The sequence below is a fragment of the Camelus bactrianus genome, chromosome 27 (assembly GCF_048773025.1).
Source record: "Camelus bactrianus isolate YW-2024 breed Bactrian camel chromosome 27, ASM4877302v1, whole genome shotgun sequence".
Taxonomy (NCBI): Eukaryota; Metazoa; Chordata; class Mammalia; order Artiodactyla; family Camelidae; genus Camelus; species Camelus bactrianus.
The window spans coordinates 32,841,809-32,862,816 of NC_133565.1; the positions used below are offsets into that span (position 1 = coordinate 32,841,809).

At 58.4% G+C, this 21,008-nt stretch overlaps 1 protein-coding gene across 2 annotated transcripts; it reads right to left on the bottom strand.

The window, feature by feature from the left end:
* Positions 1 to 2,153: 2,153 nt before the first annotated feature.
* On the bottom strand, positions 2,154 to 20,430 carry CSK (C-terminal Src kinase). 2 transcript variants are annotated; one of them, XM_074353886.1, is made up of 13 exons: positions 19,769 to 20,430; positions 7,287 to 7,366; positions 6,820 to 6,933; positions 6,604 to 6,716; positions 6,029 to 6,248; positions 5,130 to 5,223; positions 4,876 to 4,941; positions 4,693 to 4,792; positions 4,505 to 4,595; positions 3,743 to 3,816; positions 3,461 to 3,656; positions 3,267 to 3,353; positions 2,154 to 3,023 (listed from the first exon to the last, which is right to left on the bottom strand). In XM_074353886.1, exons 2-13 carry the CDS (start codon positions 7,299 to 7,301, stop codon positions 2,841 to 2,843), a joined length of 1,353 nt encoding a protein of 450 aa, XP_074209987.1. In that variant the 5' UTR covers positions 7,302 to 7,366; positions 19,769 to 20,430; the 3' UTR covers positions 2,154 to 2,840. The 2 variants fall into 2 exon arrangements, with proteins under 2 accessions (XP_074209987.1, XP_074209988.1); XM_074353887.1 differs by lacking the exon at positions 19,769 to 20,430 and adding an exon at positions 15,978 to 16,337.
* Positions 20,431 to 21,008: the final 578 nt, after the last annotated feature.

Here is a 21,008-nt window from a genome sequence, read left to right on the forward strand (position 1 = left end):
AGTGGACTCCCCCAGGTCTGTGATCTCCTTGGGGAAGGACTCTGTCTTGCTCACCTGTGATATGCCAGTGGCCAGCAAGGCAGAAGGGAAGGATGAGACAAAAGACAGAGGGGGGAAACAAAAAACCATAAGCCAAGTAAACAGGGGGGAAGTAACGAAGGAATGGGGGCAGGAGGGTGCATGCCACTGGGTGGAAAGACTTGGGGCACCCTGCTACCTGAGCCTACATTCCCGCAGGGCCCCGTCAGCCGACCCTGCTCCTTCACTCTCGCTTGTCACACTTGGTCCAATTCTCCATTATGTCGCCTGCCTGGCCCCTCTTGTGGTCCCATGGCCTCAGGAATCTTTGTAGGTTTCTGAGCCAGAGGCAGCTCGGACCGGCTAGTGAGAGCCAATTGTCAGAAATCCCTCCGGCCCCTGCATTCAGTGAAGTCAGGTTGGTAACGTGAGCTTGGTCGTGGCGGAAGGTACCCCACGGACACCAGCACTGTAGGTCAGAGCTCCCACCCCTCCCTGAGCTGTCTGAGTTAGCATTCACCAGAGCACCACTCTGGGGACCTCTCCTCTGCAGTCTTACCAGGACAGTCCCTCTCCCGTCACAGGCCCACGGCCCTTCATTCTCAGGACAGCAGCCGCCCGTCCTCGCTCTAGGGAAGTTTCCATCTTTGCTCACGACCATGCCCTCCCCTCCATTATCTTCTGCCTCCCACTCAGGACATGGACACGATCGAAAGGTAGACATCCTTCCCTTTGGCAGTCAGGTTTGCTCAAGCTTCTGCCTTCTTAAAAATCCTCTCATCCTCTCCCTCCTCTTCATTACAGCTAGATTTCTCCAAAGATTGCCCAGCTTCCTCCATGGTTCACACCTCCTCTAGCCATTGTAATCTGGAATCTGTCAGCACCAAACTTAGGTCTTGCTACAGTTACCAGTGACATTCTTGTGGCTAAAACTAATGGCAGACTCAGTCTCCCTCTCCTGTGTCTTCTGGGAAGCGGGGACCTGCTTGCTCCTCCTTCTTGGAATGTTGCTACCCATCCCCCCAAACCTCCCATTTATCCTTCTGATCTCAGTTTACATGCTGCCTCTTCTGAGAAGCCCTCCCTGATCTACAGACAAGGTCTGATTCCCAAATTACGTTTCTTTCATAGCACTTATCAATTGGTAATTGTCTATGTGATTATTTGTCTTCTCAACTGTGAACTCCACAGGCCTGTTTTGCTCACTGCTGAACACCAGTCCCACCACATACTAGGTATCCAAATATTTGTTGAATAAATGGTCTCGTTTTAGAAAAAAGTGAGTGTGCCAGTAAGCAGACAGAACAGATTGGGGAAGTGAGGAGGCAGCAACACTGGGCTGAGCGAGGTGGTGACCCCAGACCACAGTGGGCTGAGGAACAGACACAAGGCTCACTGCAAAGTCAGAACCCCAACTGGACAAGGGGACCCCCCAGCTGCCTGTCTCAGTGAATGATGTGAACCTCCCCCAACCCTCAGAGGTTCTGCATTGACCACCGGCCCTGGGAACCTGAAGGGAGAAAATCCTGTGGCAGATCCTCATTCCCCATCTGTGCCCCCCAAGGTGGGGCAGGGAGGTTCCCCCACCTTCGCATCCCCAGGCACAGGGTTGGGCACAGCTGGGGGTGGGGAAGGGGTCGGGATGGGGTGGCAAAGCTACATCTTAGATGAATCGTGAGAACCACCAGCAGCTCAGAGCCTCCCTCCCCATCCCTATCCAGGGTCTCCTCTGAAGCACGAGACGTTTAGCCTGCCTCCTGCCAAGGGGGTCCCATCTCCAGCAGGTCAATCCTTGGCTCCAGCCCTCCTTGTGCTGAGGGCTTAAACAACACGCAGGAGAGGCAGCCTGGACCTCCCAGGTATCACCCTGTGGATGCATGAGCCCCAGGGCCAAGCCCGGGCAGCAGAAGGACGCTGGGGGAGGTGGCGGTGAGAGCTTCCCCGGCAGACACAGGACACTCGCTCGTGCAGCTGACACAAAGCGGCGGCTACATCTCCCGGCAGTGCTGCCCTCCCCGCTGCACTCACCGGGCAAGCACAGCCCCAATCACAGAGACAGGGGGAGGGACAAGATGGCACGGGGTGGGGGCTGGGTGGGACAGGCAGGCTCGGCGGAGGAAGCGCCGAGGCTGGGCAGCGGTGTCCTCGTGGAGCGGTTTATTACGATTCCATCTCACAAGGCAGGTGGGCGGGCGGCAGCGGCACACGGACTCCAAGCCCCTGACAGACGTCTGCCTCGGGCGCATGCAAACAGTGCAACACGGTCAAGCGCAGACACAGGGCGACCGAGGCGACACGGACACAGAACATGGGGTGGGGGACAAGGCTGGGGCGATGGGTCCCTAGAGAGGGGCCTGGTCTCCCCAACCCTCTTGGGCAGGACAGGAAAAATAAGATTCGTACTTCTTGTAAAATGCCCATTTGCTGGGTACTTTCTTTCTTCTTATCTTGAAAAATAATAAAAAATAAACACACGGAAAAAATCTCAAAAAAGGAAAGGAATAAAACTCTAAGAAGGCGAGAGATGGGAGGCCAGGGGGAGCCTGACCACGGTAGGGGCATCTGCCTCCCGCTCCTCAGCCTCTTCCCTTCCTGGCCCGTGGGCGGGGCTCCCGAAGCCCCACAGGTGGGTCCATGAGAGAAGGTGCCAGGCCTAGGCGGGGTCCCTGGGGGCCAGAGGGGGCGCAGGCTAGGACAGAGGAATGAGGCCCACTGGCCGGCTGGGCTCAGTTCGGGTTTGGGCCCAGCAGGTGGAGGCACCAGGTCCACAATCTGTCCGGGTCCAGTCCACGCAGGCCCACGGCCTGGGCGGAGGCCGGCGGTCACAGGTGCAGCTCATGCGTTTTGATGTGCTCGAGCTGCTCGCGGAGCTGCAGGAAGGAGGGCCGCGTGGCAGAGTCCAGGTGCCAGCAGTTCTTCATGACCTCGTAGACTGCAGGTGGGCATCCGTCGGGGGCGTCCATCTTGTAGCCCTTCTCCACCCGAGGGACGACGTCCTTCAGGGGCTGCAGGCACATGGGTGGCAGGAGTTGGAGCAAGGCTCGACCAAGGGGACCCCTGCTCAGCATTCCTCTCCAAGGATCCCCCAGCTCTGCCCCAGGCCCGGGCCTGGGGCATGGCCTAGAAGGTCCCGAGGGCAGGCCTGCAGCTTCTAGGCCTCCAACTGGGGAGGCAGCGCCCAGCGAGGCCCCTCCAGCCACCTGGCCCCCTGCTCCAACCGCCGCCCTCGCCCCAGTGCCCATACTCACAATTCTTGGATAAGGCACTCGCCCAAAGGAGTAGATTTCCCAGAGAAGGATTCCAAAACTCCAAACGTCAGACTTGGTGGAGAACCTCTGCCCCATGGATGGGAGAAGCAGTGTCAGATCCTGGGAACTGGGGTTGGGGGTGACCCAGGAACCCCACCCACCGCGGCTCAGGCCCTGGGGAGAGGCCCGCGCACCTTCTCTCTCAGGGCCTCAGGTGCTGTCCACTTGACCGGCAGCTTGCCCGTGTCCTGGGTGCTGGAAGCTTCCTTGGTGAGGCCAAAGTCACTGACCTTGGCCACATTGTCCTCAGACACCAGCACGTTGCGGGCAGCCAGGTCCCGGTGCACGAAGTTGTTGCCCTCCAGGTATTCCATGGCCTCACAGACGTCTCTGGGGGCGAGCCAGCCACATGTCCCCTCAGATGGGGCTCCCATAGCAGGGCGGGACCCCCCACAACCAGGGGCTGCTTCACTCACAGTGAGAACTTGAGAAGACAGTCTCCGCCTAGCACTGACCGGCCTCGAGACCGCAGGTAGTCCACCAGGCTCCCCTGGGGCAGGACAGACAGACCAACAGGCCCCACAGATCAGACTTGCCCTCCAGACCCCAGGAAGAGTGGGCCTGGGGCTGGGTAAAAGGTGACACTCAGCGGAGGGGCAGGGACAGGGGAGGGGCAGGGGAGGAGTCAGGACATCACTTCTGAAAGAATATTAGGTCCTACAAGCTGGATGCTGTGCTCAGCAATTTTCATGCATTATCTCTTAATTTTCATAAATCTCTGAGATAAACTTTTTTTTTTAAACAGCTGGGTAAAGGTAGATTTGTTTAGAGAGATAACATACTGCATAGAGTGCAGGCTGTTTCAGAAAGTGAGAGAAAGGCCATGAGGTGTGGGGGTTGGGTGCTCAGGTTAAAGTAAAAGTAGGTACATACTCCAGACAGAGTGCGGGCCATCTCCGACGAGGAGGGAGTGAGAAAAGGCTAAACTTTGTTATTATCTCCACTCACAGGTGAGAACCTGAGGCTTGGAGAGGCGACACAACTTGTCTAAGATCACAGTGAATAAATGATGAGCCAGGACAAAAGCCACGCCCAGGTGACTTCAAAGCTCAGCTGGGGAGAAGGGATGGAGGGAGCAGGGGCCCAAGGGTGTGGTGGGGGGCTTGGGGCAGCTGGAAAGTGTGAGCCCCAGTGTTCAGGCTCCAGGATGGGGGCTGGATCGCAGGGCAGGCACACACCTTGGCCATGTACTCTGTGACAATGTAGAGCCCGCCCTTCTCCTCCACGATCACGCCCAGGAGCTGTACCAGGTTGCTATGCCGAAGTTGCCTGGGGCAGGAGGTGGGGGTGGTCAGAGCCTGCCAAGCCTCCCCATCACCTCCCAGCCCTGGGGTGACCTCCCCACCCACCCACTGTCCCAACTCACGTCATGACTGAGGCTTCAGCCAAGAAGGCTTGGGCAGTGGCATCATTCTTAATGCACTTGACAGCGACTTTGTTCCCTCGGTAGTCACCAAGCATCACGTCTGGGGGAAGAGGGTTGGGGGTTGTTCCCCGGACTCCTCGAAGTCCCCGGCTCCTCCCAGGGCGCCCACCCTCTCTGGCTCACCTCCAAACTCCCCCTTTCCAATGGTCTGCAGCAGCTTCAGGTCCTTCATGCTCAGTGCCCAGCCGCCTGGGGGAAGGGGGTGGTCAGCGAGGGGTGCTGAAGCTGGAGCCGGGGTCACAGCAGAGGCGGGCTGGACTGTGTGTGTGGGGCTCCTTGGAGGTCTCCAGAGCCTCTGGGGTGGGGGTAATGCTAGGGAGCCTGGGTGGGAGGAGCTGCATAGGCAAGTGAGGACTGGGGATGGGGGTGGCACTCACTGCGGAAGAACTCATCCTGGGCTGCCACTGTGCCCTCCATGACTTTTGGCTTGATGAGGCGAGTACAGAGTCCATCTGCATCCGAGGTGTAGTGCTGCAGAGAGGAGGGCAGGCGCTAAAGGCCAGCCCCCCGCCCCGCCCCGCCCCGCCCCCACCCTCGTGCCCCACCAGCGTCTCACATGCACTGCCCAGGTCTGATCACCAGAGGGCAGCAGAGGCTGGTCCCACTCAGCCCGGAGTTGCTTTCAGTTCGGGGGCTTCCCCTTTCCAGCAGGCGTTAAGGAGGCCCCAGGCTCAGACACGCAGTCCATCTCACATGCCACCCCACACCACTCTGGTGTTGCTACCACTGTGGGCCTCACTAGCATCCCGAGGCAGAGGTCAGCTTTTGCCCAGTCCAGACACCAGACTCTAGCCAAGTGTGCTCAGGACCCTCCCCTGCCACAGGCCAAGCTAGGACAGCAACAGGAAGGCACTGAGAGTGAGTGCAGGAGGCGTCTGGGAGGCTGCCTGGGGCAGAGCTGGCCTCAGGAGCTGGGGGGACATGTGGGCCATCAAGGCACAGCGCACAAGGCCATGTTTACATACACACATCTGGGCACCTAGTTGCATGAGTGGCTGGAAGGAAGCTAGTTCTGGGATCAGGAAGACTCAGGTTCTAGTCCTGCCACCTCCAGTGTACACCTGTGGGACTGGAGGCCGGTCCTTTAACTGCTCTGAACCTTTGTTTCCTGGCCTATGAACTGGGGTGCCACCTCCCTGTGGTGGCACTGCGGGGTCAGAGATCAACACTGGCACACAGCAGGTGCTCGCAGAGGCTGCACCACCTGCCCAAGGTCTCCCGGCCAGAAGCAGTGGGACCGGAGCGGGAATCTGGGCGGCACGGACACTCCGCTCACCTCCACCAGCTGCATGAGGTTCTCGAAGTACACCTCCTCGTCGATGCTGAGCTTGCTGGCGTGGTACATGATGCGGTAGTGCTCCACCTTGCCGTCGCAGCTCACGCACAGCGTGTAGTCCCCGGGGTAGTTGGTGCTCTCCCGCACCAGGAACAGGCCTGTCTCTGGTGGGCACAGGAGCCGTTCTGCCTGCTCCCGTGTGATCTTGCCATGGAACCAGCTGGGGGGAGGCCAGGCCTGGGGTCGTGGTGGCCCAAAGGCATGCCCCCCGGCAGCCTCCCCATGCACCTGCCAGGCTCCGCTTCCTGCAGGCCCTCCCGCTGGCAGGCTCTTCCCCACGCTTCCGTGGCTCGGTCAGGCACTGGAAGCCCTCATCTTTCAGTCCTAGCCCTGTCCTCCCCTTTGAGGTCCAGCACCCACACCCTTCTCCTAGTCTTAAGAAGTCCTCGCAGACATCCCAGCCCCTTCCTCTTGCCTCCCTGTTTTCCTCTGACTCTCTTCCGGGGGAACCAGGGTTCCTTGTCGCCCTTCCTCCCCAGACTGGGAGACCCCAGCTGCTTCTCAGAGGTACTCACGGCATGAGGCTGAGCTTGGTGCCTGCCTTCACGCCCTCCCGCTTCTGGACGTAGTTGGCTGGGATGATGCCCTCACGGCCCACCTTGTTCTTAGCTTTGTACCAGTTGGGGTCCTGGGGAGAGGGACACCGAGACACACTCTCAGGCCTACCCTCTCCTGCGGTGGAACCAGGACGCAGAGGAAGGAGGGGCTGGGGGTGTAAGGTCCCTCATTACCTTGGTGACGGCCACAATGGTGAGCACATCTCCTTTGCAGAAGGGAAGGTCCTGTTCAGCAGTGCCGTGAAAGTTGTACTTGGCAATACATTCTGTACCGGATGGCCAGGTGGCCTGCAGGGCAGGTGACAGGTGGGTGGGTACAGCCCAAGGTCATCCCCACACACCTGTCTGCACAACCTCGAGGTCACAGACTCTTGGTCGGCCTCCATGAACCTGGGTGAGGTGCCCCTACCCCAGAATACTCGGTGCCTTCCAGCTGAGATTTCCCCACCGCCCCCAGACCTGTGCTCCCATCTTGAGGGCCCGGTGTCTGACAGTGCACCCTGGAATTCTACCTTGTTGAAAGCCAGGGTTGGGGAAAAGGGAAGTGAATTGATCTGAACCCTCATTCCCTCTCTTCCCTCAGCACTGCCGTGGTGGCGGTGGGGATACTCCTCTGCCTTAGACTCCTGCCCCTGAAGTACCTGTATTGCCGACATCTTCTCAGAAGATCTGGCGTCCCCGTGTCACAGGAAGGCCGACCTGTCACCTGGTACCATGAGAGCTGCGGGGAAGGGGAAGATTGAGGTGTGTGTGTGTGTGTGTGAGGAGATGGCTCCTTCAAGTCACTGAGATCCCACTCCTTTCCCGCCCCAGGAGCTGAGGGCACTAGATGGGGAGGAGGCAGGAGATGAGGGCTGAGGACCTCCAGGCACAGAGAGGGCCTTCAACCTTGAGCCTGTCGTGGCCTTTACAGCCACAGGATGACCAACAGAGGCTAAGGAGGCGTAGGGTGGGCAGCCCCTGCCCTGCCCACCTCACACCCGGACATTAGCTAAGTGGTCTGGGGGTCCACCGGGCTCACAGGGCAGCGGTGAGTCTGGGAAGGTGCTATGGGGCTTGGGGAAGTCACTTGTCCTCTGTGGGCCTCTAAGTTCAGTCACCTAGAAAACCTCGCCCCAGGAGTACCTCTGAAGCCAAATGTGTGCTGACCCCACAGTCTGGCCACCCTACTTCCCCACACAGCCAGGAGAAAGCAGGGCAGGCGCCGCCAAGACAGGCACGGGAGCCAGCACAGCAGGACAGCCTGTAGCAAGCCCCACACTCGGAACCGGCCAGACGCCCATCGCGAGAGAGGAGCGTGAGCCGAGTATTCACAGGACGTACACTGCCCAGCGGCGGACGTGAATAAACGACAGCTATGAAACAACACGAATGCATTTCTAAACGTCACGTTAACCGAGACGCCCACAGAAGGCACACATGCCACATGATTCTATTTGTATAAAGTTCAAAATCTGGGGGTTTCCCAGTGCAGCACGGCGACTGCCCTGGGTGGGGGCCGTGACGGGAAGGGGGCGAGTTCAACTCTGTGGCAATTCACGGAGCTGTACCCTTAGGGTTGGTGCACTTTTTGGTGTATGTTTATTTCAATGAAGTTGGCCCCCCCAACAAAAGCTACCCCAGCCAACCCCATGCCCCAAGAGCAGCAGGCCAACCCGTCCTGCACACATATTCTTTGTGGCCCCAGCTCAGAGCCCCCAGTTCCACCACCACCTTCCCACACAGCCCAGACCCCGCGTGTTCCGGTCTCAGGAAGCAGAGAGGCTGGGGCTGCTCTTCTCTTTTTACAGATGAGGAGACAGGCAGTTAAGGCTTAGACGTCTCCTCTTCCTCTAACATACTTCATAGTGTGAAGGAAAACTCTTCTGTGCCTTGTTCCCAGGCTCACCTGCAGGACGGACAGGTCTGGGGAACCGGCTGACGCTCACAAACACCACCTACCCCAGGCCAGGCAGCGGGAGAAGGCATCTGAGTGAAAGGGGTGCCTAGGGGTGTAAGGTGAGCAGGGACTGCAGAGCTTAGGTGGGCTTCCTGGAGGAGGGAGCGCTGGAACCCAGCCCTGAAGGCTGGAGGGCTTAGAAAGGCAGCCCAGGCTGGAAGCCCACGGTGAGGAGGGTGGGAAGCATCCTTGACGGTCTGAGCACCCCATCAGTCTGCTGCAAAGGATGGTGTGGGCTGGGCCTGCCTGGCACAAACCTTGCAGGGAGGCGGGGCTTTTAACGCCAACATGAGGAAGCAGGGTTTGCCATGGGGCCTGGGGGCCTCAGCAGGGGAGTGTGTGGTCTTGGAGACCAGAAGGAGTCGGGGAGAACCATCACCATTTCCAGGCTTCACTCCTGGCTCTAGGGTAGACAGACCAGGCTCTGCCGAGTATGCAACTCGGGCAAATGACTCAACCCTTCCGAGCCTCAGATCCCTCACCTTGAAGGCAGAGGCAGGGATCCCTGCAAGAAGGCTGTGGAGGGAGTGGGATGAGACCCCAGACTTGGAAGTGTCTGGCGCACAGCCTGGCATTACCTCCACTCCCACACCACTGGGAAAAAAGGGCTTCCCTTCCTCCCAGAACACACAGTGCTTCTTGTCCCAGGGTCAGCCCGTCACCCTCTGCCATCTGGACAGAGAGCCTGGGGCCGAAGGAGGAGTCTGGACCCCCTACACACACACACATTGACATGACTGAGCAGCCATGAGTACAGGAGCAGCCCCTGGGCTCCCGAGGACCACGTGTGGGGAGCCTACTTACACCCACTCTACAGAAATGGAAACTGAGGCTCATGAGGTTTGAATGACTTGCTCTAAGTTGCACAGCTAGTTAGGGGTGACAATCTAGAACTCGAATTGGGGTCCTTCTGTGGTTGACTGGGCCCTCAACCTTCAGGCCCTTCAGAGGAGGGGCTCTGCCAGCTCTCCGCATCTTCACGCCTCCCCCTCCCCCTCCCTCTCAAGACTCGACACCAGGGAAGGTGGGAGGGCCCGGGGGCTGAGGCACCGTTAGTCACCCTCCCAGCTGTCAGTTTGCAAACACTCCCTTCCCGGCCTGCAGCTGCCGCCGCCGCCTCCCCACTGACTTGATGATAATAATAAAAATAATAACAGGCCCTGTTTGCTGAGCACTTATTCTACGCCAGCCCCTGTCCTTGGCACATTATGGCTCATCAAATTCTCTGAGAACTGAGAGAGAGGCTATCATTATCCCCATTTTACAGATGAGGACCCCAAGCCGCCAGGAGGCCAAGCAGCCTTGCGTGAGGCTGCACCTCCAGCGAGCACCCTGCCCCAGGCAGGTGTCAGACGCCTGCGCCAGCGGGCCAGTCTGGCCCCGACCCTGGAGGCCTCCCTGCCCTGCGTGCCTGCACCAGGCTTCAGGAGCTGCCGGGAGGCCAGGACCACACTGGCCTAGAAAAGAGAGTACACGGGCGGAGGGAGAAGCAAGTGGTGCTCAGAGGAAGGGCTGAGCCCAGGAGTGGTCAGGGTGGGCTTCCTTGAGGGGCTGGGTTTTGAGGATGACAGACCTGGGAAGGAGAGGGAGTGGCTAACCTCTCCTCTTTGCTCTACTGGCTGTGACTCTGGGACCAGTTTCCCCATCTACACAATGGGTTGGTGATAATCCTGCAGCTCCCAGGGCTGCTCTGAGGCCTACCTTCTTCGCACAGAAATCCTGCCAGCCCTCAAGCTGTGGACCTTCCCTGATGGCTCCTCCCTGCCAAAGTTGAAGGCTAGGGTGGCCTCCTCCTTAGGGCCCTGAAGGTCCAGCTGGGCTATCCCCCTCCAGGTCAGAGGCTAAGAGCCAGAACGGCTGGGTGGGGCTTCTACAAACCTAGGCCTCTAGTCTGCCTTGGTCAGGCACAGAGGGGCCCTTCCAGGTTGTGTGAACCTGGTTTCAGGCCACTTTGCGAAAGAAGTACAGAAACACTGTTCTGGGAGTCAGGGGCTCTGAGTCCAGCTCCTGGCTCTGCCACCAACTTGCTGTGTGACCTTAGGCAAGTCCCTTGACCTCTCTGGGACTTGCTGGCTCTCCAGCACCTGAGCCAGACCCGTTTCTCACCTGCTGGTCCTAGGACACAAGTGCCCTGCCCACCTCCCTGCCTTGGCATTGCCCCTTCTCTACCCAAGGAACTTCCACTCAACCGTTGGGGTGCAGCTGAGAAATCACTTCTGTTGCACATATGTCTAAAAAAAAACATCGCAGGACAGTCTCTGTGGTACTGTTTGTAGTAGCAAGAGGTTGGGAGACAACCTTCACGCCCATCAATAAGGCACTGAGTAAACATGACCAGATATGCCTAAAAGGGAACAACATCTCTTCAGCTATGACAAGGCCAGGACAGAGCTCTATGTGCTGATACAGCACCTGCCCCATGACGAAGTAAGCAGAAGTAGCAAAAAGCCAGCTCAAGTCAAGAAGGAAACGTTGCTGGAGGAATAGGACCGTGACACGGCATCCAAGTACCACCCTCCAGATTAACCAGCCAGAGGAAAAAGCACCTCCACAATAAGACCTGGCAGACACCCCGTTACCCAAGTGACCAAATTAAGCATCACCAATAACGAGAGAAGCACACTGAGCGCCTCCTGCACCAAGGAGGGCACAGCACCCCTGTGCGATGGTCCCGGAGAGCGGCTCAACCTGGCTCCCATCAGGAAGACGCAGGCAGATGGAGCCCCAACAACTGGCCTGGATTCTTAGAGCCAATGTCATAAAAGACAACACAAACAAACAAAGGCTGGAGAATGTTCTGGATTAAACAGGACACAACAAAATGGTAATTACGTGAAGTGAAGAATGTGTTAACTAACCTTCCTGCGGTAATTGTTTTGCAGCGTACACGTATATCAAATCATCACGTTGTACACCTTAAACTTACACAATACCAAACAGAAGTTATATCTCAATAAAGCTGGAAAAGAAAGAAAAGACAGATGACTGCAAGATTCAATGACTGATCCTGAATTGGATTCTGGATCAAAGGGAAAAAATAGCAATAAAGATCATTTGGGGACAACTGGGAAAATGAAAATGTTAGATATTATGGAATTAATGTTAATTATCTTAAGTGTGATCATGGTACTGCGATTATGTAAGAGATTTGCACTGAAGTACTTAGGAGAGAAAGGTATGATGCCTGCAGCTAACACTCAAATAAATCAGCATAAAAATACAGACACACATATGACCGTGTATATAAAAAAAGTAAAGCAAATGTGGCAAAGTGTTAAGGGCTGGTGAATCTGGGTAAAGTATACACGGGTATTCAGCTTTTTGGTAGGTTTGAAATACTCAAAATAAAAGACTGAAAAAAAAGCAAAGTGCAGGATCATCCATGGCACATTACAAACTGCTGTTTTTTCAAAGGACACGCCATTTATCCCTAACCTCAGATATGCAGAGATGATCTCCGAAAGACAGAGCAAACCGATAACCAAGGTTGCCTCTGGGAATGGGAAGGAGTGAGTATCAAGTTGAAGGGAGATTTACTTTTCATTGTGCATTTGCTATTGTGTTCTTTTGACCTTTTTTTTTTTTTTTAACCACATGCATCTATTACCTTCCCCCTAAAAACAAGATGAATAAGGAAATATATAACTTTTTGAAAACCACTTCTGCCAGGAGCCTGCTGTGGTCCCCCAGCCGTGTGGGCTGCTCCGGGCTTCCACAGCCTCTCACATCCCATGCTCCAGTGAGAACCTCACTGACCCTGGCCTGGGAGCCCTGCAGGAGGAGAGCTGGTGGCTGACTCACACCTCAGCAGGGGCTGGGGCCTGGAACACTGCTCAGTGAGTGGCTCTAAATGAATGAACGAGTCAACAGACAACAAGGGGAAGCTAGGCTGGCGGCACCACGATGAGGCCCCGTAACCGACAGGACTATATTTAACCCCAAAGGGATGGCAGCTGCCACCCCACCCCCACAGGGCTGGGGGACAGGGGGCTTTCTCTTTGACTTCCTGCCCCAAACCCTGCTCCTGGCGGCCCTTGTGCTGGGGTCCCGGGAACAGGCTGGGCATTGTGCCCAAGCGCTGAGGTCAGTGGCCACAGCCTCAGGCAGGCCTTTCTTGGGATCCCAGGCTGGCAGGGAGGGGGGAGCCCAGAAACTCCTAGGCTGCCCTTTCCCTGGCTTGGGGCAGCTGTAGACCCCCAGGGCCAAGCACGTGCTGAGGGCCAGGGTAGGTCAAGGGGCTCCTGCCCTGCCTCCCTCACCAAAACTCCACTGCCTAATGGGGCGTGGGAGCCTTCAGTAACTGTTTACACCCAGCTAAAAATACCCACTGAAAAGGGAAGTGCACAAGAGATCTGGGGGAACTCGGGGCCCCAGCCCCCAGACACTCTGGTCCTGCCACAGGACCCAGCTGGAGGCTTTGCAGGGCAGAGCAGCCCCTGGAAGCAACAGGCAGGTCCACTTTGCCCTCATTCTTGGAGCCATTGTTTCAGGAGCCTTCCTGTGGGCCCAGTCCCATGTGTGGTGGGCCGGGATGGACGGGGGGGGGGGAAGGGACCAGGGGCCCTCGGGACCCTAAGAATGCTACTCAGTGCCTCTCTGTGCCTAGCCCAAGGTATCCAACAAAATGCAGCCCTGCTCCTGCCCTCCTGGCTACTAGATGGTCAGTCACAGCCAGCCTCAGGGGAGGAGAGACCATGGGATGGGGGGAGGGGAAGGCTCCTAGGAGAGACCTGGAACTGGGAGGATTTCATGTAGATGCAACTGTACTAGATCAGGTCAAGCTTAGGATTTCAAACTGTGGTCCGGAGAGTTAATTAAGGCTGAAGAAGGCTCAGGGTAGGGGTCTGCAGAGGCTTTAAACCCAGCCAGGCCAGAAGTTTCTGGCAGGTCCCCGGGGCAGATACAAGCAGAAGTGAGTTTCCACCTGGGCCCGCCCCTCTGCGAGGGCAGGGCACCTGAGGAGGCGGGGAACTGCCGGCAGCTAGGCTGGTTTGGTGGCCTAAAATCAGCCCACCTCTGGTTCTGCAAAGGGCACCCAGGCTGAGGTCACTGTGATGCCCCTGGCCACACACCAGGCCATGGGCTGGAGGGTTCCCACTGAGCCAGACAGGTGGTCCCAGGGCCCTCAGCATATCCACTGTACAGATGTCTCAGGGTCGGGCAGCCGCAGAACTGGGCATAGAGGCCTGAACCTCCCTGGGGGTCAGAAGAGGGCTGGAAGGACAGTCCCACTTTATCTCCAGTGTGCTGCCCACCCCCCGACCCCCAGGGTTCCTTCAGCCTTCAGCACCTCTGCCCTAAGGGGAGGGGTGAGTTTAATGGCTGAAAAATGTTAAGAACCAAACTACAGCAACTCACTGGCTTTCTTCCTGCCCCCAGCGGCTCAGTGGGACCGGAAATCCCGTCTAGTGGTTTGGGAGAGGTGGGGGCTGGAGTCAGAGGAGGCTAACGGGGAGCCTCCTCCCCCAGGCACCACTGCGGCTTGAGGCTGACACTCCTGGCCCAGAAAGGTTTCTAATTACCGCTCAGGAGCCTAATTACCTACGTGCACTGGGCAGTGGGGACTCCAGGCCTCCCCAGGGCCCTAACCCAGGCCTTGGTTCCACCGCCCCCCCTCTACATAGGCTGTGGTCTTTGCATCTTCATCTGCCCACATTACATATAGCCTGTCAGCACTGACCTCCAATGAACCCTTAAAAAGCAGAGTGTCCTTGTCCCTCACCCCTAAGGCTGGTGGGCTATTTAGATTCCCCAGATTCCTGGTCTCCACATCTCAGAACTGGGACCCACAGAACACGTAACTCAGAAGGTAAAGCTATGGGGGCCAAATTCAAGGGACACACAACTCATAGCCTTTGAGTTGAGGGAGAGGAGTTACCAACACCCTGCCCCCACAGAATAGACTAAAAATGAAAGCATGGGAGGGAGAGCCTACTGACCCAATCCTGCCTTAGTTACTTAACCCTCAAAAACCCCATGGGGTTTCACTGCTGATCTGTTTGACAGAGGAGGAAGCAGGCTGAGGAGGGTAACCCAGCTTCCAAGGGATATAAAGCAAGGAGTTGAGCTCAGATTTGTCTGTACTTGGTAGGGAGAAAACCCTCCACCCCTTCCTTGGGCAGGAGAGATGAACCCTGAAAATGGACAGACAGGTGGGGAGGGCAGCTGAGAGGTCTGCCCAGAAATCGGCCCTCCTGCTCTGGGAAGCGTGGGTTACCATCTGTGCCCACTCCTTGCTCATCTGCTGTACCCTGCCTCAGCTCCAAGCAAAGACCTCTGACCCTACCCTCCCTCTTTCACAACTGCTTCTTGATTTTCATGGCCCTTCCCCTCCAGGAAGCCCTCCTGGCTGCTCCAGCCTACGCAGATCTCCAGCTTCTGAGCTCCCACCCGCCCTGCCAGGAAGTTGGAACCACAGGCCTCCCGTGACTGACTCCTCTCTGACTCTGGTCTCCTCTACTGGCTGGTAGCGGGGCTCTCAGGGTTCCTTCTTCCCTCTCCCTTCCAGGCTGCCTGCAGCATGGACAGCATAGGCCGCAGACGTCCAGGCCTGGGTGAGGACCAGGGGCGGGGCTGGGCAGGGCTGAGAAGCAGCAGCCAGGGTGTGCAGGCATCAGATGACACCCAGGTTTTCACCCACCCACAAGGCTTCCAATAGTGAGGAGAGCAGGACCAGCAGGGGGGGCGCCAGGCAGCCTCTCTTCTGCTTCTCAGGGCCCAGACCACAGAATGGGAGGGGGAGGCGGAGGGAAGCTGCGGTTGGAGGCCCAGCCCCACTGAGGCGTACAAAGCTAGTGTGTGACGAGGAGCCCCTCTTATCGCAGTACCTCAAAACCAGGAAGAGAAACTGAGCAGGCAGCAAGGCAAGCTGGGCTGCGTGGGGCCCTCAGGTCCCCGGGGTCTGCCAAGGGGAGCTTCTAGATAGTTGCTGGACAAACCTCTTCTACCTTCTGGGCCTCGGTTTCCCCATGGGAAACCAGGACTCTCTACCTGGTCCTGACGGTCTACCCTGATTGGTGTGGGCTGCATCACGCCCCAAACAAGAGCCCCGCTCCCCCCAGTTAGTGCACAGTGCTCCTGAGCCCCCAGTGGGCTCTGGACCCTCCCAAGAAGCAGCTGCTTGGCCCCCCGGAGCCAGCCTCACCCTGCTCGCCTCTCCTCAGCCACGCAGGGAGCACACTAGCTCTTCCTTCACCAGCTCTTTATTTTTAGTTCTGAATTTGACTTTAATCATTACTTAGCGGATTCTATTTCCAGCCCTTGGATGAAGGGACCCAGAGGAGAGGAGAAAGGGAGGCAGTGCTCCTTGTCTGGTGTGGGGGGTGGCCTGCTCCTCCACCCATCCTGTGCCCGACCAAGGATGGGGGCACCGAGAAACACCCAAAGGACTCACCCCAGCCAGGCCAGCATCTTGGAGAAGACCGCACCCTGTGACCTCATCCCAGCCCAAGCTGTGGGACAGGAGGGCAGCTGTAATGCCCACTTCCCGTGCACCAAGACCAGGGAGGAGGGAGACACGCCACAGGCAAAAGTCTGGCAGCCAGAGCCCAAGGTCATGCCTGGGAGAACTCTGCACTGAATGGATCACTTGAGGGAGGGCCCTCTGCCTACAGCAGTCCTGAGCTCAGTGCTGAGCCATACCGGGTCGTCTGGGGCTGTGGTCTCTTAGGCCCTGGGAGTGCCAAGCTGAGACTAGTCTCCTCCCACTGTCCATGGGGTGGCCCTAGGAGGGCACTCCCAGTTCTCTGGTGTCCACAGAAGCAGAACAAGAGGAAGTAAGTGATGCCATAGCAGTACGCACTCAGGTTAGACCCGGGGAGCACTTGTTGAAGAGAATGACGCTAACACACAAGACTTCCCCAGTGACTTGTGGATCATCTATGTTCCCCTCCAGCTCCCAGCTGGGAGGCTCTAGACTCTCTGCCCCCCCTTGCCCCCCCCCCCGCCATGGGGAAAGGCTGGAAAGATGAGGCTGGCAAGGCTATCCCTCTATCTCCACTGGTAAAATGTGGGGCTGGACTAGTAGCTGAAGCTGGGGGACAGGAGGTAGCCAGGCTCTCAGAGAAGACCATGTCCATTCAGCTCTGATGCTGGAAGAACAGAGGATGGGTAGGACCAAGCCCCAGACATCAACCAGTAGCCCACCTTCCACGTGGTGATGGGAAGACAGAAAGGCAGGGAGGTGGAACAAGACACTGGCCAGAGTAGCCAGAACCTCAGGGACAGAGGGTTTCAGAGGGGTTCCCTGGGCTGAGACCACTCTCAGCTGGGTGGGCCATCAGCCAACCCTGGCCCGGGTGTCTTCTGCACACACTGAGGCAGCCTGCAGTGGGCACTCCGTCAACAACACCTACCCCTTCTTACAGAACATCTACTGAAGGCAAAGGGCAATGCCAGGCACCTTCTAGTACCTTGGTTAGTTCATAGTGTCCGCACACTCCCCTCTGAAGCAGGTATCACTGGCCCTACTGTGTACATAAAGGAACTCTGGCTCAGAGGATGACCTGTCCAAGGTCCCTCTATCCAGCCTAAATGGCATGGTTGGGCCTGGAACTACACCAGCTGGATGCCAAGTTGCCCCCCTCTCTCCAATACTCTCAGTTGCTTTGGGGGCCTGTAGTAACAACAACCACAACAGCAACAGATGGGAAACAATCTTGGTAAGAGGGCTGGGGTGAAGTTGCTGTGGCTGAGCTGTTTATAATATCCTGCAGCTTTTTAGAGACAAAGTTACATATACCGTGTAGCAACATGAGAAAATGCCCAGATACAGTATCAAATGAGAAAAGGTGTGATGGCACCCACACTCAGATAACAGCAGCGACCAGCCACCACGGAGAAAAAAGACCAGGAAGACTGGCTGGGAGCACCAAGATGCTAACAAGTCACTGTGCCGGTGAAGAAACAATGGGTGATTTTTTTGTTTTCTAAATTTTCCATACACTGTTTTGTTACTTTCTAAATTAAGAAAACAAATACTACATACCTACACCTGTAGCTTTCTCGTAATGAGCTCAGATTCACTTCCTTGGGACCCGCCTGCACCCCAGCTCTGGCCCCAGAGTCTGGGACATCTACCAAAGCACAGTCTTTCTGATTCAGGACATCCCCTTGGACACATGACGGTCCCTCCCTACCTTCTCTTTCCCAGACTGAACACCTTTGGGGGAGTTTCTTTGGGGACAATGTGCCAAGGCTTCAAAATCCCCGAAAAGATGGAGCCCAGAACTGGACTCAGGCTGTCCTGCCCAGTCAGGCTTGTTGGGGCAGCCACGCCACACTACGGGCCCTGGGCCTCTGTCCTTGCCTGTACCTCGGTCTGCTCCGTGGTGGCTCTACCTCTAGGGTGCTGGAGCCTGTCTCCTGGTCCTTCTCTGTCCCAGACCCAACAGAGAGAAGAGGAGGGTGGGCACCAAATTTGCCAGATAAAACGCAAATCCCTGCACATGTGCTTGCCTGAAGCCAGACCCCTTTCTACAAGGGCCCAAGGACCTCAGGCTGCACCCGAAGGCTCACAGTTGATACAGAAGCACCCAAGCATGTCAGCCTTCAGCTCCAGGCCCTCAGGCTGGAAAGGAAGTTAGAGCTGGGTGTGGGGCTGGGTGAGGGGAGCCTCACAGGCTCCACATCTGGGTCCCCTCCACTGTGCATGTCAGGGTAACCGGAAACAACTCTAAATCAAAGGCAGAGGCCCCAGCAGGACAAAACTGCCAGCAGCCCCAAGGGGCCTCAGACGTGGCTCAGCATCCTCCAGGGAACCTCCCACACTTCCAGGAGCAAGAGGATCCTGCCACGCTCCCAATCTCCTTCCTGCTGCCTTCACCCTGTTCCTGCTGGGCCCCCACCAAGAAAGACACTGGGTCTATCAGGTTGTGTGGAACTTGGAAGAGACCCCCGGGTGTCCCCACTCTGACAATGCTCCTGTGCCAAGGCTGTATGGTGCTCCCTGTGGGAACACGGCTCTCGCCTTCCTCATCCAGATCCCATTCTTGTTCTGAACTCGGCTGCTCTTACACTAGTTGGGCCAAAGATGTGAAAGGGATGGGTCTGGAATGACGACCAGGCTGTTTCAGCTCAGCACCAGGGCTACATCCCACGGGTGCACCTACACACTCACCACATCCCGTCAGTGGGACTTGGCCTCTGGCACCAGGGGGAAATCCCATGGGCAGTGCCAATGCTGCCTGAGCCCAGACCCAGGCAGAACTGGGGCCGGAAGCCCTCTCCCTCCTCTCTAGCCCTCTGTGGGGAAGCACGTGCTCACCCCACAAGGTCCCACGGGCAAAGCTAGGGGCGTATATCCTTGGTGGGTGAAAGCGTCTCCCCAGTTCCCCTCTACCCAAAGCATCCAGCTCTGCGAAGTGGGAGGGATGAAAGGATAGACAGTGTAACTCTGCCAAAGGTCTGGGATAGCAACTTCCCCCTTCGAACCTCAGTCCCTTGGTCTACAAAACAGGAGGGAAGGTGAACCCCTAGTTAAGCTCCAAGGATCTGGTGGCTGGACACGCCCCTTCCTGACACCTGGCCTGGGCCCTGAGGAGCCTGGGAGAATGGGCTGACCAGGCTGCCAGGGAGTGGGGGCATGGTCCTAATGCCCAGTGACACCTCCACCCAGGACAGAGGCCCTACCCAGTTTCCCCACCCAAGGGTCAGAGGTCCCTTGGCTTAGGCCTGGTCTTCTGGGAGGCCGAGGGTGACAGGCTCAATCTCTGGCTGGCTTAAGGGAGGTGACTGGGCCCTGGGCTTCCTGGAGTCGGCAGGGCCTCCGCGGTGGGGAATGAGTAAAGGGTCAGATCCAGGCAGACCAGGGAACCTGCAGAGAGGCCCTGGGTAGGGAATGGCAAATCACCCTATCTCCTGGGCCCTGGCCCATGCTGACCCCCTCCCTCGAGGCTCCAGCCAGCCCCACACGGGGGGGGGGGGGTGCGGACAGACTCAGAGTGGCCTGAGACAAGTCTGTGGGGCTCAAAGGGCAGTACCTCCCTCGTGCGCTCCCCTCTCAGTCGGGATGACAGTGACTCCCGGGAGATTTCGAACACGGGAAGGAGGGGATCTGGGCGGTGGGGGATGGGAGTGGACACCACGGCAGCTGCAACAGAAGCGGGACGTGCGACCTCCACCGGCCCCCCCCCCCCCCGGGAAGCACTCAGACGCCCGCCTCCTCCAGGCCTGCCAGGCACTCACCTCTCTCTGGGCACTGCGGTCCGGGCCACCTCGCTGCGGGCAGCATCAGCGGCCTGCGGGACAGTCCATGCGGCCAGCGGGGAGGGGAGGGGCGCAGGGGTCCCCGGGTGGTGCGGTATAAAGAGGTAAGGGTGCGAAAGGAGGGGGAGGAGGGACGGCCAGACAGAGGCAGGGGGATGGCCGCGCGGCCCGGGTCGGGGAGGGAAGAAAGGCGGGGGGAAGGGGAGCGGGAGGGAGTCGGGGGGAGGAAACAATGTAGCCGGCGCGGCCCCGGCAGAGTTCCGCTTCCGAACGCCGCCAGCGAGGTTCGATTTTGGGACGTCGCGTCGGCTCCCGGGGGCTGCCCCGGACGCTGGATCGGGGGCCGCGAGGGCTCCCCGCGTTCCACGCCCCGAAGGCTCCGGCGGCCACAGGCTGGCTGGGGCGGGAGGGACGGCTGGCCGGGGGACGGCCCCGACGGCGGCGCGGCCGGGCGATCACCCCGCTCGGACCCCACCCCGGCAGGACCTCCGGGCAGGGTGCGGGGTGGGGCGGGAGCGGGAGGGCGGCGGCGGTCTCGGCGGCGGGCGGCCAAGCTCGGCTCGCCCTGGGCTCCGCTGGGAGGAAGCTCGCAGGCCTGGCGAGAGGAAGCGCGGCCCGGATCCTCCGCCCGCGGCAGCGCGCCTGCGCGAGGGAGCCGGCCGGGCGCGCGGCGGGGCGTGGGCCGGCCGGGTTGCGCCCTCTGCCGGGCGCCGGGGGCACCGCGGGGGGTGTGTCCGCGTCCACGCCCTGCCCCCACCTGCCGGCCCGCGTTGAAGGCTCCTGATGGTTCCTCACAGAGGGCCGAGCAGCCCGCCTTGGAGCAACCTTCAATCCTTCCCTGGGAGCGGCTCCCCCGATGTAGAAGCGATTGAGGCCAGGCCTGGGCCGCCCTCCTCGGATCTGTGGAGTGTGGGCCTCGCTCGCAGCAGCGCTCATTCATTCACTGACAAACATTTCCTGGAGCTGACGGTGTGACAGGCCCCGTTCTGGAGTCCCCTGTTTGGACCACTTCATTACTGCCGAGGCGTCCTCAGAACTGACAGGCCAACAGACAAGCGCAAAGGAATACTGATAGACGCGAAGAAGAGCAGTACAAGGTCCACAGGCAACAGGGAAGAGGGAAGGGCTAATGGGGAGGCCTCGTAGAACTGGGGCCCCAGGCAGAAGGAGCAGCATGGACACAGGCAGGGAGAGGTGGGAGCGCCTCCCGGCTCTGGGG